The sequence below is a fragment of the Anomalospiza imberbis genome, chromosome 23, assembly GCF_031753505.1.
Source record: "Anomalospiza imberbis isolate Cuckoo-Finch-1a 21T00152 chromosome 23, ASM3175350v1, whole genome shotgun sequence".
Lineage (NCBI taxonomy): Eukaryota > Metazoa > Chordata > Aves > Passeriformes > Viduidae > Anomalospiza > Anomalospiza imberbis.
Genome location: NC_089703.1, coordinates 7054836 through 7070719, shown reverse-complemented (window position 1 = coordinate 7070719; position 15884 = coordinate 7054836). Strand labels below are relative to the sequence as shown.

The 15884-nt window shown below is 59.2% G+C and overlaps 1 protein-coding gene across 1 annotated transcript in view; it reads left to right on the top strand.

Annotated features, from left to right (window-relative positions):
• The window catches only part of SAMD11 (sterile alpha motif domain containing 11), an 80171-nt gene extending 65030 nt beyond the window's left edge, over positions 1 to 15141 (top strand). The window contains exons 9-14 of the mRNA XM_068212789.1: positions 5975 to 6090; positions 6422 to 6500; positions 6684 to 7393; positions 11888 to 12012; positions 13144 to 13254; positions 14905 to 15141. Of these exons, the coding sequence (XP_068068890.1) occupies positions 5975 to 6090; positions 6422 to 6500; positions 6684 to 7393; positions 11888 to 12012; positions 13144 to 13254; positions 14905 to 15141 (1378 nt within the window). The remainder of the gene's footprint in view (positions 1 to 5974; positions 6091 to 6421; positions 6501 to 6683; positions 7394 to 11887; positions 12013 to 13143; positions 13255 to 14904) is intronic.
• The last annotated feature ends 743 nt before the right edge of the window (positions 15142 to 15884 follow it).

The window sequence follows — 15884 nt, the reverse complement described above, 5'->3', positions numbered from 1 at the left end:
GGGGCTGTGCAGGTGCTGGGGATGCTCCTGCCCCACTCTGGGGTGTCTGTATGGACGGGGGGGAATCTGTGCCTGTGCTGATCTGCATCCACATCCAGGGGAGCAACTGCCAGGCTGGAATGATCCCAAACCTGTGTTGGAGGTGCCACTCTCACCTGTTTGTAGGCACAGGGCAAATTAAGGTGTTGAAGTTTGCATTTTGCAGCATCCCCGGATAATGAGGGAGGAGAAATGCTCTGAGATGGAACAGAAAGAGAAGTTTTTTCTTTGTTGAGGAAAAGAGCCTCAGCTTGCCTCTCCCCCTGCTAGGAGTGCCGGAAAGCTGATATCCCCCCACCCCCAGGAAATTCTAGCTCATTTATCTTGCTCTGTGCCACGAGCCATTCCCTCTGCAATCAAGAACTTCAGAGGGAAATTAAATTAAAGCTGCGTGCGTTCCTGACAGGGATGGAGGGGACAGGAGGGGGATGTGGGGTTGCAAAGGCTTTGGATGTCACGGGATGAGCAGTGAAAGGCTCTGCTATTTACACTTCTCTTGGCTTTTGTGTCGGGGTGGAGGCAGAGCAGGCTGCACTATCGGCTCTGTGGTGTGTGCATGGATGTGCTGAGCCCAGAGTTTGCCCCCCATTTATTAGCCTTGGAGATCCTGTCTGGTTTTCCTCCTCTCCCAGCAACACCTTTGCACTGTGGAGGGGCCGGGCAGCTCTGGAAGCCTCTCTCCCACAGCGTGTACTTTGGCTAACCCACCCCATAAATCCCAGCTCCTGAGCAGACCTGGGAGGAATGCAGGGATGGAGGAGCCTCCTGCAGCCGCTCTCAGGAACGTTTCCCCAGCGCTGTGTGGGCTGGAGAGGAGCCAGGCCGGCCCCAGGGCTGCCTGGAAAAGCATCCACGGAAGGGTGGAGGCTGCTCACGGGGAGGTGCTGCTGGCAGGAGGGGCGGGCTGAGCATGGGGGGGTCCAGAGAAACCCAGGGGTGTCATTAATTAAGTAATTATTGTGACTTCGCTGCTCAGAAACAGGCTGGGAGGTTGGCTTTGTGGGGATGAGACACACAAACACACGGATATGGATTTTCTTGGGACGAGGTCCTGGTAGTGGCAGAATGATCCCTTCGTCTCTTTGCTCCCTGGAGTCAGGGAAGCTGAGACATCTTGCCAAAAGCAGACTCAAGCCACAGTCTGAAGAATTCATTTGGTTTCGTGGTTTTGGTTTCCTAGATCCTTTGGAGATGGATTCAGCTGGGATGCTGGCGTGCCAGGGCCTGGTGGTCTGTTTGGGAAGATGGTTGAGTTCAGTGTTATAAAAAGACTTGGAAGAGCGGAGGGTACAACTGAAAGGTGCCACTGTAACCACTCCAGCCTGGAGCTCTTCCCATCTCCACACTGCTGCCTCTCCTGCAGAGCTGGCAGGTGGCTGTACCCTGCAGAGCTGCTTGGATGCTGCTCCATGGCTGCTGTCTCCAAGATTTGTTGGCAGTGTTCTGCTGGGGTCCTTCAGCCTGCCGTGTTCCTCCCCCAGGTGCTCATCCCTGCTTCTCTCTGTGTGGAGCCTGGGGAAGTTTTCCTCTTGAGGGCAGATCTCTCATGCCCTGCACACAGAAGGGCTTGGACAGGAGCTGGGGCAGGGCTGGGTGAACTGCTGGGCTCTGTGGTCCCTGGGGTGGAGCTCCTTGGCTGGCTTTGGTGCATCAGTTCTGTGCTGGGAGTTGCTGGCAGTCGGTTTTTGTGCCTGCAGTGTGAGGTGTGGGGTCTGGGGGTCCTGCCCCTCTCAGGGGAGAAGGCAGAGCCAGGCAGGTGCTGAGGCAGGTGTTGGTACAAGCACTGTGGCTCTGTGCTGCCTGAACAGGCAGGGGGAGCACAGCTCATCCCCCGGGGTCCTGGAGAGGCAGCAGCAGTGCCAGGAACACGGAATGCTGCCAGCCTGAGGTGCCAGCAGCACCCCCATCCCAGGGTCCTGGGAAGCCCAGCCCCTTGGCAGGAGTGAGCTGGGGGTGGGAGCCTGAGAGAGGCACCCAGTGCCTCCCCTGCAGGAGCTGACAGACACCGTGCACCAGCCAGAGGCTTCCTCTGAGCAGAGATGTACCCAAAATACCCAGCCTGGGTTTTTGGATTCCCTTCCTCCCATCTGCTGTTGCTACGGTTTGTTCTTCCTTCCCCCTGCTTTGGGGAGGTTTTCCTTTTCCCTGCTTTGGGGAGGTTTTCCTTTTCCCTGCTGGCTCCTTGGGCACAGCTCCTGCCCCCTCTGGGCACCACCTCTCTCCTGCTCTTACCCAGCCCAGCCCTGTGTCCCCCTGTCCTCTCTGAAGGCTCTGATGTTCTGATTTGTGCCCTGGCAGGATCTCTCTCTCCTCCCTGGTTCCCGTCTGGCTGAATGTGCTGCAGAGCAAAGGCCAAAGAGCTTGCCCTGGTTTAAGCAGATTGGTTTCAGCAGCAGTTTGGATTTTGAGGGGGCAGCACTAGCCAGCCCCTCTCCCTGGCCAGGCCAGTGCCAGCACGTGTTCTTTTCCTGCCTGGAAATCCCAAACAGCATTTTTAGCAAGGCCTTTGGTTTTATTTATTCTCCCTTGCTGGCAGTGTCTGGGGATGGCAGAGCAGCGAGGAGCTCTGTGCCTCCTGCCTGTTACCTTGGGTTTAAAGTGTCTCTTCCTATCAAATGCAGAGCAGAAGAAAGCAGAGCTTTCATGCATTCTCCCCCCCCCCCCCCCCTTCCCCTCTTCTCCCATCCGTTCTAAATTTATTTCCATGCCTTGCCGGTTTCAATCTGCATTTCCTGACCCTCTCACATCTCCAGTCACAGCCTGTGCTCCCAGCCTTCCCCCAGAGCTTGGCTTCAGCCAGGGGGGAGCTCTGCTCCAGGCTTGGGAGGATATGATGGGGTTAAAGTGAAAGCCTTGGTTTTAACAGTATAATGTGTAACCCCATAATGACTTTAAATATTGATTATTTGAAGGCCATTAGTGCTTATTGTTAAAGAAAAGTCGATACTTTTTAAGCCTTGTGAACCATTTGTCTCCTGTTAAAGGACATATCAAATTTAGCAGCGTGCAGTGCAAATCCCCTAATACCCTGCTCACAAGCCTCCAGCTGGCATTTTAGGGGGGGAAAGGGAAAAGGGGGCAGGGGGAGGAATGTGCAGCAAGACAGAGTTGCTCTCTTCGAGGGAAGGGCAAGGCTTATCAGATGTAATTGCCAGGGGCTAAATTCACCTCCTCAGAGCAGGGCACTGCATTTCTGACTCTGAGCCGTGGAGGAAGAGGAGGAAGGAATTTGATGGGGGATTCGAGGCTGACACGTACCTGGGAGAGGATGCAGGGCTCAGTGTTTGCTGCACACCTGTCTGAAAGCACAGCAGCCTTTGTTAAGGTCTCTCGGGGGCTTTTTGCTCTGGGCTTGCCAGTTCTTTTCCCAGCTGGCTGGCAAGTCTGGGAGGGCTGCCCAGCCCTGTGCCAGGGCACGACCTGGTGCTGCTGCCTCCCTCCTGTGCCAGCTCCCCGTGCCAAGGATGGGGCTGGCAGGGAGCAGGGCAGGCTCCAACAGGTTCTGTGCCCGGCAGGGTGGCTCTGTGGGGTGGCACAGAGGGTCTGTCCCTCGTGGCCACGCAGCTGAGGGGCTCCCCAGGGCTCTGGCTGGCCCAAAGCAGACCCAGGAAGGCAGGGAAGCTCTGAGGGAATGAGCTGCAGAGTCTGGAGCAGATGTGAATTCCTCAGGGATCAAAGTCGTGCCCGGTAGCACAGCACTAAAGCATAAAAACAACCTGGGATAAGCATTAGGCTGCCACCGAAGGGAGAACCTTTCCTTTTCCAGCGCCCAGCCCTGATCCCATCCCACCCTCTGCTTCCTGGGCACAGACTGGCATAAATCAAGGCGCTCCTTTGTTTTTGGGCTCTCCGCGGGCAGCCTGGATCTCCCGCAGCATCCCTTCCCGCGCATCCCCGAGGCGGGGAGGAGGGCAGGCCACGCGATGGTTAACAGCGACTTGATTTCCTAAATTGCTTCTTATAAAACGACCAGCACGTCTGCCAGGCTCGTCTCCCCATGATTACAGCTAATTACGATCGAGCGGACACCTCGGAGCCCCCGTCACGCCGCTTTAATTGTCCGTTATTCATCCGCGGGGCCGGCCCGGGTGGCAGCAGCACTTGGCAGCCCGGCGACCGCGGCCCCGGCTAATTGCGAGGCCTCGGGGATTAGGGCAGGTGATTACACACTTCACGGTGTAATTACATAAGCATCGCTTGGCTGCTGCCCCGGCTCGGAGCCGAAGGTCGAGCGCGGCGTTACCTGAGATTAATTGGAGCTGCCAGCGGAGCGCGGCGCGGCGCACGGGCGGCATTAACATTTCAACAGCCCCCGATCGATCCGCGCCGCGCCTCCAGACACCGCCGGCTCCGCAATTAGTTTAGAGGAGAGCCAGGGCAGCCGGGGAGGAGGGGAGGGAGAGCCGGCAGACAGCCACGGGGACGGCAGGCGGACGGGGAAGTGGAGGCGGGGATGGGCAGATGGGCACGGGCTGGGCGAAAGGAGGAATTTTGAAGGGGAAGCGCAGCCGGGTCAGAGTTGTGTAGTGGGTGCAGAGAACAGGGATAAAGCTGTGCTGGGAAGGGCTCTCTTCATGCCCAGGAGTCCTTGTCTAGCTTTCCATGAGCTGATCCATGCCCATGGGCTGATCCATGGCCACGAGCTGATCCATGGCCACGAGCTGATCCATGGCCACGAGCTGATCCATGGCCACGAGCTGATCCATATCCACGAGCTGATCCATGCCCACGGGCTGATCCATGGCCACGAGCTGATCCATGTCCATGGGCTGATCCATGGCCACGAGCTGATCCATGGCTATGAGCTGATCCATGGCCATGAGCTGATCCATGCCCACGGGCTGATCCATGCCCACGGGCTGATCCATGCCCACGAGCTGATCCATGGATGGCCAGGATGCTCCCGTTGTTATCCCCCCACTGCAATGCCTCTGCACATGCTGTGTTTGTTGCAAAGTCACAGGCACCTTCTGCCTCCCTCTCCCTTGGCCTCCAGCCTCTCCCGGAGCAGATTTTTCCAGGGAGATACTGTAAAATTAAAACAAACGGCCCCGCACTTGGCTCTGCCTCTGGATGCCCTGCAGAAGGTAATAATGTTGTAAGTGGCCATCAAAAGGAATTAAGAGATGTGCAGCCGGAAAGCAGATTTGCTTGCAGGCTCCCAGGGCAGATTTGACTAATGGAAGAGACCTTGGCTCTTATTCCCTTCCTGCCTTTTTTTTCCCCTGCCTTCCCTGCTGCTGCAAGTGCTCCCTGCCTCTTCTCCAGGATTGTCCCCTTCCCACCACACAGTCCTGCCTCTCTGAGTTTCCCCAGCCCCTGGCATCTGCTCTGCCCATTCTGCCTGGCTTCACCCACCCTTGTCCAGCAGGATTCCTTCCCACTGACCCCATTGCCCTTCCTGCTCACATCCCTCTCCTGCCTGTATTTTTCTCTGCCTCTCTCCCAGCTTTCCTCTCCACGATTAAAGGTCATCCCTTAGCCCAGCTAGGACAGGGTTTTTTTGCAAGGCAAGCCAGTGATGCCTTCAAATCTTCCCAAACCCACTCTCCAAGCACAGAATTCCTTCTCAGGTGTGAGGTAGTCGAGGCAGAAACCCAAATGTGATGAGGGAGGGGCAGATCGAGCATCCTCAGCCTTCCCCTTTAAGCTGCCACGGGCAGGGAAAATCCTTTGGACAGCCCAGCTGAAAGGCCACAGGAGCAAAGGTGGGAAATGCGTGGGACCTGTGGAGTCCTGGCTGCTTTCTTCCCTTTTTGGTTCTGCTGCTTTTGTTTTTTTCTCTCCATTTTAGAAGCTCTGCATGAGGGTGAAGAGGCAGAGAGCAGCCTCTGGGGCAGGATGCAGCTCATCTGCATCCAAGATGTTCTTCCCGAGCCAGGGCCCTTTGGAGCCTCCGGGTTTTCAACACGGCTTTATTTTGTGATTCCTGCAGGGAGATTTCCCACCCACCGCCTCTGCTGTCGCCCCAGAACGCTCCCCACATCGCCCTGGGGCCCCACTTGAGACCTCCCTTCCTCGGGGTGCCTTCGGCGCTGTGCCAGACGCCAGGTGAGCGCTCGGGTGACGCTTGTGGGCAGGCAGGGCAGGGCAGAGGTGCAGCCTGTGACAATCTGCCCTGCAGCCAAGCAGCCCACCCGCGTTTTCTGTGCCTCCCCACGACTGCTGTGCCGACCTCCCCCTGGTTCTGCAGCGAGAGGAGCAGATTCCTCGGCTGCTCTTCTGGCCCTGTGTTCTGGCCACGCTGCCATGGCAGTGAGGGGTGGCTGAGCTCTGGAATAAAAAGCAGCACTCAGGTGTCCTCTTTCCCTCTGGGGAGCTGGCCCTGAGGCAGCCGAGGGTCAGTGCTGACAGAGTAACCCGCAGTGTTCTCCCTGCCCAGGTTACGGGTTCCTCCAGCCGGCACAGGCGGAGATGTTTGCACGGCAGCAGGAGATGCTACGGAAGCAAAACCTGGCCAGGTAGGAGTGGAAAGGGCTGCGTTTGTCCTGGTGTGGGGCGGGCTGGGCACAGATGGCACAGCCGGGTCCGAGTGGGGCCCGTGGGAAGGCTGTGCAGGTGTGGAGCCGCCACCTGGCTCCTGCAAGGCTCAGGGGGGAGCACGATCCCCCAACCCCCCACCAAAATTCCCTGTCCCCACCCAGGCTGGAGATGTCGGCCGAGCTCATCCGCCAGAAGGAGCTGGAGAACCTGCACCGGCAGAGGCTGCTGGCCGGAGACCCCCTGAGCCTGCACCCGGGGCTGCCCCCGGACCACCCCGCGCTGCGCAGCGTGCACGACGTCCCCGAGGGCCACGCGCTGCGGGACGAGCTGTCCCGGCGCAACGCCATGCTGGTGCTGCGGCACAACAACGCCCCGCTGCTGTCCCTCACCCCCGGCGGCCCCGGCGCCGCCACCCCGCCCAAGGAGCAGCCCCGGCGGGCCGGCGGCGGCCGCAAGTCCTCGCAGCCCCGCGCGGAGACGCAGGGCCCCGGCGAGGCGCGGGAGCCGGCGGAGCCGCGCGCGCGGGACGGGGCCCAGGACTGTAACGACGAGGAGATGAAGGACTCGGAGAGCGACGCCGAGGCCGGCGAGGACAAGGCCGAGGGGCCGAAGGCCGAGGGCGGCTCGGGAGCGGAGCTCAAGGAGTGCAAGGACGGCGCGGGCAAGGCGTGCGAGGCGGCCAAGGAGCTGAGCGAGGCGGCCGCGGCGCCCAGCGTGCCCTGCAGCTCCTCGAGCGCGGAGTCCCCCAGCCACCTGCTCGGGCCCGGCATCGGCAAGGCCGAGGTGAAATACCTCCCTCCAGCCTCCCTGCCCGCGCCCCAGCCGCTGCCCTTCGGCTTCCCCTACACCATGAGCCCCTACTTCCATGCAGGTGAGGCGCCGGGGGCTGTGGTGGGGTGTGGGACGGGTTTGGCACGGCTGCAGTGGGGGCTCTCCCCCCTGCTCGTGGCTGTGGTCGCTTTGTCAGGTTCTCTTGTTTTGAAAGGAAGAATTTCTGCATGGAGGGGGTGGTCAGGCGTCGGAAGGGCTGCCCAGGGAGGTGGTGGTGTCACCGTCCTGGGAGGTGTCCAAGGGAGGATGGACGTGGCACTCAGTGCTCTGGGCTGGGGACGAGGTGGGCGTTGGTCAAAGGTTGGACTTGGTGGCCTTGGAGGGCTTTTCCAGCCCGATTCCCAGGTGCCCTGCTCCAGGGCAGGGGCAGCTGGGCTCTTGCTGGTGCGTTTCTGTGCCGCAGGCACTGGGAGAGCTGGGCTGGATGGGACGGGCAGGCAGGGAGGTCACGGCCAGCTCTCTGTTCTCACTGCAGGAGCAGGGGATGGCACAAATGGGGTCTCAAACCCAGCCAAGAACCCAAATCTGCCCCAGCTAATTACCTGGCAGAGCAATTAGCAGGAGGCAGGACTCCTGGCACACAGGAGGGAGCAGGGGGGGCTGTGCTGTGCTGCTCTCCAGGCGAGGAGCTGCCTGTGAGCAGGCTGCCCATCCCTCATTAGAGCTGCCTCCCAGCCAGGAAGGAGGAAGCGATTTTTCAGCGACAGGCAGGTGGCCAGGATGATAAATGTTCCTGCTGCCTTGGGCTGCCCAGCCTTCCTCGCAGGAGCCTTTTCCTCCCGGCCATTAAAGAGGGACGGGCTGAGCTCCGTGGTGCTCGTGGCTGGTGAGGGCTCTGCGGGGAGGCCTGGGCTGGGGCTGGCTCCCCTCCCTCCCTGCCCCAGCAGTGTGCGAGTTGCTGTAATAGCCCATTTATTATTATCACTTCGGATTTATATCCCCAGCACATCTCGAGGCCCCGGCACGGCTCCGGGCTGGGTTTCCCCGCTCTCCTCTCCCGGGTTGTGCAGCCTGTGCCAGGGCTGGAGGTCTTTTCCCGAGGGCTCTTTGGCTTCTGGCTGGTTTCACACAGCTCTCCCCGTGGGTTTGGGTCCCACTGTGCTGCTCCAGAGCAAATCCTCCCACCTGCAAAGCCTCGGCAGGACAGGGAGGCATGTAGGATGCAGCGCCAGGGGTTGTGGGGGGAGTTCAGCAGCTGAAATATTGAGGGTTGTATCGATCCGAGGGCTGCAGCCATCCCGGGGTGAGTGAAAAATGTGTTCTGTGGCTCTGGGGGAGCACAAAGCGCCCGAGGGCAGGCAGGCAGGGCTGCACCCACCTCTCCCCCCGTGCCACACAATTCCTGCAGCCCCTTTTTACACAGGGACTGCTCCCTCAGGAGGGGTGGGAGGTTGGACCCTGGCCTGGAGACTGGAATTTTGGAATAACCACCCAGCCAAGGCAGGTGATGGGGAGGAGAGCAGAGGGGAGAAGCATCCAGGTGAGAAGGACGCTGAGTTTGGGGCAGTTGGAGGAGGAGGAGGAGCTGCTGTCCCTGCCCTGTCCCTCCTCTCTCCCTGCCCTGTCCCTGCCCTGTCCCTGTCCCATCCCTGCCCTGTCCCTGCCCTGTCCCTGCCGGAGCTGGCTCCATTCCCGGAGCTGCCTTCTGGGGCTGTGGCTCGATGACCTCATCTCCTCAAGGTTTCAGCCTCCTCCTCCTCCTCCCACCGCCCTCTGCAGCCCCGTCCTTTGGAAAAGGTGAAGGATGGAGTGTGCAGGAGGCTAAAATCCTCCTATTCATTGCAGTCTGGAGAGCAATTAACGCAGCCTTGTGCTGCTCCTGACCCCAGCCCTCGCCCGGGGGGCAGGAGGGGCGCTCGGGGAATGGGGAAGGGGCTGGACATGGGAATGGGGACAGAACTGATGGGACCCAGACCCAGAGGTGGGCTGGCTGCCAGGGGTGGCACTGCGTGCCCAGCTGGCACCCGAGCTGTGCCCTGTGGTGCCAGGAGCTCGGGCTGTGCCATGCCCGCGCCGCGGAGCCGCTCCTGCCGCAGCCCAGCCCTGGCAGCGCCGGGAGCTTTGCTCTCCATGGCCCCTCCAGCCTCTGGCTTCTCCTCCTGGAGCAGCTGGGTCTCGGAGGAGGGGGGGATTATGAATGGGCTGTGCCTGGTGCCTGGGCTGTGCTGGGGACACCTGTCCTGGGACGATGGATTCCTTCCAGCCCCGCGCGCCGGGCCCCAGCTGGTGGAAGGCTCCCTAATCCATTAGCAGCCCGCTGGACCATCATTTATCAGCCAGGCAGCCAGAGCAGGCCTGCCAGGGAATGGCTGCTGCCCTTTGTGGCTCCTCGCAGAGCTGACATGTCATTATTGGGATGGAAGGTGCGGCCCTGCAGCCGCCTGGCACCTATTTGTTCTCATTGTCCCGGCTGCCAGAGCAGGGGGGGACGCCAGACTGAGCATTGTCCTCCCAAGGGGGCTCGGGAGGGAGGGTAGGAGCCCCTCTGCCCCAGGGAGCTCAGGGTGGGCAGTGCTGGGGCTGCTCCAGGCACACTGAGGGGTGGCAGGGCTGGGCTGGGGCAGCGGGGACAGCTGGACACCAACCCTGGCTGAAGGTACCCAGGGTGGACCTGGGAAAGGTCTGGTGAGTGTCCTGAGGGGTCTGGGTGGGAATAAAGCGCTGGCAAGGAGGGCCCCAAAGGTGTGAGGAGAGAGGAGCAGCCCCGTCCCTGCTCCAGAGGCACGGGCAGAGCTGGCAGAGGCAGCAGCCGCCACAGAGCCCCAGGAGGGGTCGGGTTGGAGGGACCACTGGAGCTCCTCTGGTCCAGCCGCTCTTCCAGGATCTCCTGAGAGGCCCCTCTGGGTTGTGGGGAGCCTGGGAGAGCTGCAGCCAAGCCCTCCTGGCTCTGGGGCTGCCGCTCCTGCGTTTGCTGTGGCAGGGATCACCCTGGGCTCTGCAGCTGTGGCTGTGGCTGAGCAGCCAGAGCTGCCCCCTGCCCAAACTGAGGGGTGCAGCTGCAGGGACAGCCAGGGGAACAGGAGATGGGGAAGGGAAATGTGTGGAAATGATGGCAGAGCCTCTGCCTGCTCCCTGTGCAGGCTCTGCTGCTTTAAAGCATCTCCTTGGCACGGTAACTTCCCGTGCAGATCCCGAGCTTCTCCTGACTCCCTGGATGTGCTGGAGGCTTTGTAGGGAGCGTGTGGGGCCCTGCTGTGTGGCTCTGCTCCTTTCCCTGCCTGTTCCCTCAGCCCTGGGCTATTCCCCAGGGAATTGGCTGCTCCCTGGCCTCTCGGCCTGTGCTCCCCACCGTGGTTTTGTTTTATCCATTTTTCCTTTGCCAGTCCATGTGCTGTCCCAGCTGCTGTGGGCAGGAGCAAGGGTTATATCCATCAAATCCGCCAGGGAAAAGCCCCAAGCCCCACAGGACAGATGATTTTGTCATGACAGGCTCCTGGGAGCAATATTTTTCTCCTGGCAATTCCATTCTCCATGCCCTGAGCAGAGCAGCTCATAGCCCTCATAAACTCTTTCCCCACCTGAGAATCCTGGGTGTTCTCATCCCTGTAGATGTCCTTGTGCTCTCCTGGTCCAAGCACCAGTCCCAGGGGTTAATAGTGGCTTCCCCCCACCCTAAAGAGGTGTTCTGTGGGATTTGGTGTGTTCTGTGGGATTTGGTGTGTTCTGTGGGATTTGGTTTGTTCTGTGTCCTCGCTCTTTCCCCACAGCAGCTCCGAGTTACCTGAGGTGTTCCTCTCCCCATTTCCATCCCCTGTGCCTCTCCCTGGGATTTCTGGGAGCCGGGGGGGCTCCCCCAGCCCTGGGAGCCTGTCACCCCCCGTGTGACAGCGGCAGGGCTGGCACCGAGCCGCTCTTGCGTTCCGGGGAGCTGACAGCTCCATCCAGCCCCACCTCATCCCTGCTCCTGCTGGCCACACCATTCCTGAGCCAGGCCAGGAGCCACTGGCCCTCTTGGCCACCAGGGCACACTGCTGGCTCCTGTTCAGCCGGCTGTCCACCAGTGCCCCAGGTCCTTTTCTGCCTGGGCGCTGCCCAGCTGGCACTGCCACAGCTGCTCCAAGCACACAACACTCCCAACACAATTCCCAGCAGCTCCGGCTGGAAAGGGAGCCCCGGGAAGCAGCAGCAGGAGCTCCCCAGCTCCCCGGGCACGCCGTTGTCATTCCCGGCACGTTCCAGGAGCGGGGCTGGCCGGGGAGCCCACGGGGCAGGCAGAGCTCCCTGCTCCGTGGTGTGTGTGCAGAAAGTCCTGCAGCCTCCCCTCCCCCTGCTTCCCCCGCAGCTGAAGAGCATTAAACACATGAAATGCATTAGCTGGGATTTTTCCTGCCCTCCCCCAGCCGGGGACCTCCAGGAGGAAGAGGCCTATGAATTGACCCTGCCCAGCTCTTTAATTGACAGGTCATTAAAGATGAATGTGTGGCTAGAGAAAAATATTCAGATTGCAGGCTGGTTGTTGTCCGTGTGGGATTTTAATGATTTATGTTCCTTTCTCCTCCCCTCCTTCCCACCCCCCTGGCTCCAAACAATCCAGGCACCATGGGAGGTCTGTTTCTGGATGGGGAGGAGAGCCCGGCGCTGGAAGACATCAGCAAATGGACAGTGGAGGACGTCTGCAGCTTCGTGTCCAACTTGTCTGGCTGCACTGAGTACACTCAGGTAAATCCCAGCAGCCCCACAAGGTCCTGGGAGGAGCATCCCCATTCCCTGGGAGCCCCATTCCCTCCTGGAAGCTGCATCTCAGAGCCCTGCAGGGCCCTCCTGGGTTTTTTCCCTCGTGGATTGCTGAACTTGCTGCCAGCCAAGGTGTGGGATGGGCCCTGCAAGCTTCCCTGGAATGGTCCACATCCAGAACCAGGAGAGTCCTGCAAGCCTGGCTGGAATGCTGTGATTCCACATCCAGGAGAGCCCTGCAGAATTCCCTGGAATGCTGTGATTCCAGAACCAGGAGAATCCTGCAGAATTCCCTGGAATGCTGTGATTCCACATCCAGGAGAGCCCTGCAGAATTCCCTGGAATGCTGTGATTCCAGAACCAGGAGACTCCTGCAGAATTCCCTGGAATGCTGTGGTTCCAGAACCAGGAAAGCCCTGCAGAATTCCCTGGAATGCTGTGATTCCACATCCAGGAGAGCCCTGCAGAATTCCCTGGAATGCTGTGGTTCCAGAACCAGGAAAGCCCTGCAGAATTCCCTGGAATGCTGTGGTTCCAGAACCAGGAGACTCCTGCAGAATTCCCTGGAATGCTGTGGTTCCAGAACCAGGAAAGCCCTGCAGAATTCCCTGGAATGCTGTGGTTCCAGAACCAGGAGACTCCTGCAGAATTCCCTGGAATGCTGTGGTTCCAGAACCAGGAAAGCCCTGCAGAATTCCCTGGAATGCATCCAGAACCACGGCTCAGGCAAACCAGGGACCTTCCGCACAGCTCAGAGTTGCCCCGGCCTGGCCAGGGTTCAGCTTTGTCTCTGCCCTAGAGCTGGGGGACACCCCAGGGGATGCTTTCCCCAAGCCCAGGTTTCTTGTGGAGTGTTTTTAGGGAGGGTTTTGGCTCCTGCAGAGGCGGGGAAGGGAATGGGTGCAGTGAGTTGTGCTGGGTCTTTGCAGCAGCTCTTTGCAATAAAAATGCACTTGGCTCCAGAGGGATGGCTCCAGGCTGTGGATACAGCACTGGAAACAGGCCTGGTGGGTAAATACAGGCTGAGGTTTTTTGAGTTCTCTTTTTCCACGGTGCCAGGGCAGCACAGGTGGCTCAGGTGTGTCCCTGAGCCTGGCCCTGTGTGTGTCCCCTCAGGTATTCCGAGAGCAGGCCATCGACGGGGAGACCCTGCCCCTCCTGACAGAAGAGCACTTACTGAACAACATGGGGCTCAAGCTGGGACCTGCCCTGAAGATCAGGTCACAGGTAGGACAATCTCCTCTCTCAGAACAGGTGACACCATCTAAAGCTGTCCCTGGGGGTGTCCAGAAACATGGTTTATGGAATATCACTGGTTTATGGAATATCACTTATTAAGCAATAATTTAGTTGCAATTCTGTTTCAAGAACGCATTTTTTTCTCCTTGAAAATGTGCCATAGCCTCACCTGAAAGCTGTCACAGCTGTTTCAGGGAGAAATCCTCACCTGAAAGCTGTCACAGCTGTTTCAGGGAGAAACCACTGACAGAATTCAGTGCCCAGGGGCAGAAATAAATAGTCCAGGATGAGTGGTGGGAGGGAATAACAGGGATGCAGTGGGAAGCTCTTAAAATGGGCTGGTTCCAGCCACAGCAGTCCCATTCCTCCTCCCCTCAGTGGGACTCATCCCAGAACATTTCTGCTGGATTCTTGCCCACTGAGTGCTGGGAAAATCCCTCCTGACGCGTGGAGAGGCCAGGCTGTGCTGAGTGCCCTGGGCAGTTGTGTCCTGGAGGGGCTGTGGCTGTCACTGCACCTCCCTGGGCCCAGGGACAGTGCCAGCTCTGGCACAGGTCCCCAAGCCCACGCTGCTCGTGCTGTGTTGGAACAATAAGAGGCTTTACTGCTTTCCCTGCAGCCCTCCCTGTTTATGAGGGGGCTCATAAAAAGGGTCTGTGGGCAATTGTTCCCCGTGGGTCAATTCAGGAGGAAATAAAACTCTTATGTTCCTTAAAAAACAAGAGAGCCCTGAACAGCTCAGAGATGGAGCTTGGGGCAGGGGGAATGTGAGATATGAACTTGAAAAATTCCTTCAATTCCATCAATAGTGTTTAAAGCTGTATAACAAGGCAGGGCTGGGGGTTGGATGGGGGGGAGCAGAGCCCTGATGCTGCTCCCTGAATAATGTCCCACTTGTCCGGGTCCAGCAGCAGCCCCTGGTTTTGTTTAAGCTCAAATGGGAAGCAGCTGTGGAGGTGCTGGGAGGCTGTGGGGCCTTTGGCCCGTGCTGGGAGGCAGGAGCTGCTGCAGGAGGGAGAGGTTCAGGAGTTTTATTTTCCCTCCCTGCCTTGGCCTTTTGAAGAGCAGTTCCTGCTGTTCCAAAGTGGGCAGGCAGTGCTGTGCCCTCAGCAGAGGGAGAGCAGAGTCCTGTTCAAGTGTCCATGGGTGAAAGGGCAGGAATGAGCCAGCCACCTCAGCTGGGGTGTCCCAGCACACCTGGAGCTGGGACAGGGGGATCCAGGGCAGACCTGGGGCTCCAGCCGTGCCCAGGAACAGGAGCAGGACTGCAGGACAAAATCCTTGAGGAAACGAGAGGAGGGAACGTCCCTGCTCTGCTTTTCAGGTGCATGGGAAGGGGTTGGTTTAGTTCCAGTGATGTTCCATAGAACACTTAGGGGTGGATGGGACCTTAGCCCATCCAGTGCCACCCCGTGCCATGGGCAGGGACACCTTCCACTATCCCAGGTGCTCCAAGCTGTGTCCAGGCTGGCTTTGAACACACCCAGGGCTGGGAGAACCTCTTGTGCCAGCAGCCCTTAGGACCAGGCACAAACCCGGCATTCTGCACAAACCCTGGGCGCTTCTCCTCTCACATTCCCCCCTCTCCTGCCCTCACCCATCCCTCAGCTGGTTTTTTTTCCCCCCCTTTTCCCGCAGGTGGCCAAGAGGCTGGGCCGGGTGCTGTACATGGCCGGCTTCCCGGTGGCGCTGCCGCTGCAGCCGCCGGGGCTGCGGCCCCCGGAGCGGGAGGTGGCCCCGGGCGAGCTTCGCCCGGCCTCCACCGGCAGCGTGGCCTCGCCCTTCGGCAGCGCCGTCCCGGCCAGCCGCGGCTCCCCGAAGCAGGAGAACGGGAACCCTGCCCTGCTCAGCGACAGCACCAAAGCCCCGTGCTGACCCGGGAGCGGGGACCCGGCACAGCGCAGCCTCCCCCAGCAGCACGGGAGGAAGGGAGGGCTTTCTCTTCTTTTTTTTTTTTTTTTTTTTTTTTGGATGCATTTGCTTTTTTTTATTTTTCTTTTGTTTGTTTGGGGAAACTAAAAAAAGAACCACGGAGATTTCTGAACTGTCAAAAAAAAAAAAAAAAAAAAAGAAAAAGAATGAAAGGGAAGGAAGGAAAATGATCCAAAGATGTTGTCGTGGGATGACGCCAAGTGAAGAGAAGGATGCTGGAGGATGGAGGCAGCATTCCCGTTCCCTTCCACACTCCTCAGTGGAGCTGGAGAGCCCTGCACAGGGAATAATGGACAGGCTGCTCTTGGCCTTCAGGAACTCCGGGCTGGGACTCCACAGGGAAGGGAAGGGGCTCTGTTCCTCCCAACGGTACTTCGAGCAAAAAAAAAAACCCATCCACACCCACCCCAGCCAACCTCTCCTCCTCCCTGCAAACTGGGCTCAGTTCCTCATTCAGGTGTTCTATGCATCTCTAGCAACTTTGAAAACAATACCAAAGACAGACAAAAAGGATAAAAAGACAAAAAAAAAAAAAAAAAAAAAGGCAAGTTCCCGTCCATGTTTACTTGGTGCAGATGGTACAGAGCCACCCTGCCCTGGCACAGGGGCCTGGCAGCGCCCAGGAGAGGGGACTGTGCCCGTGCTCCAGCCCTGCAGAGGTGGATTTTCCCCTGGGATGTTTGGTT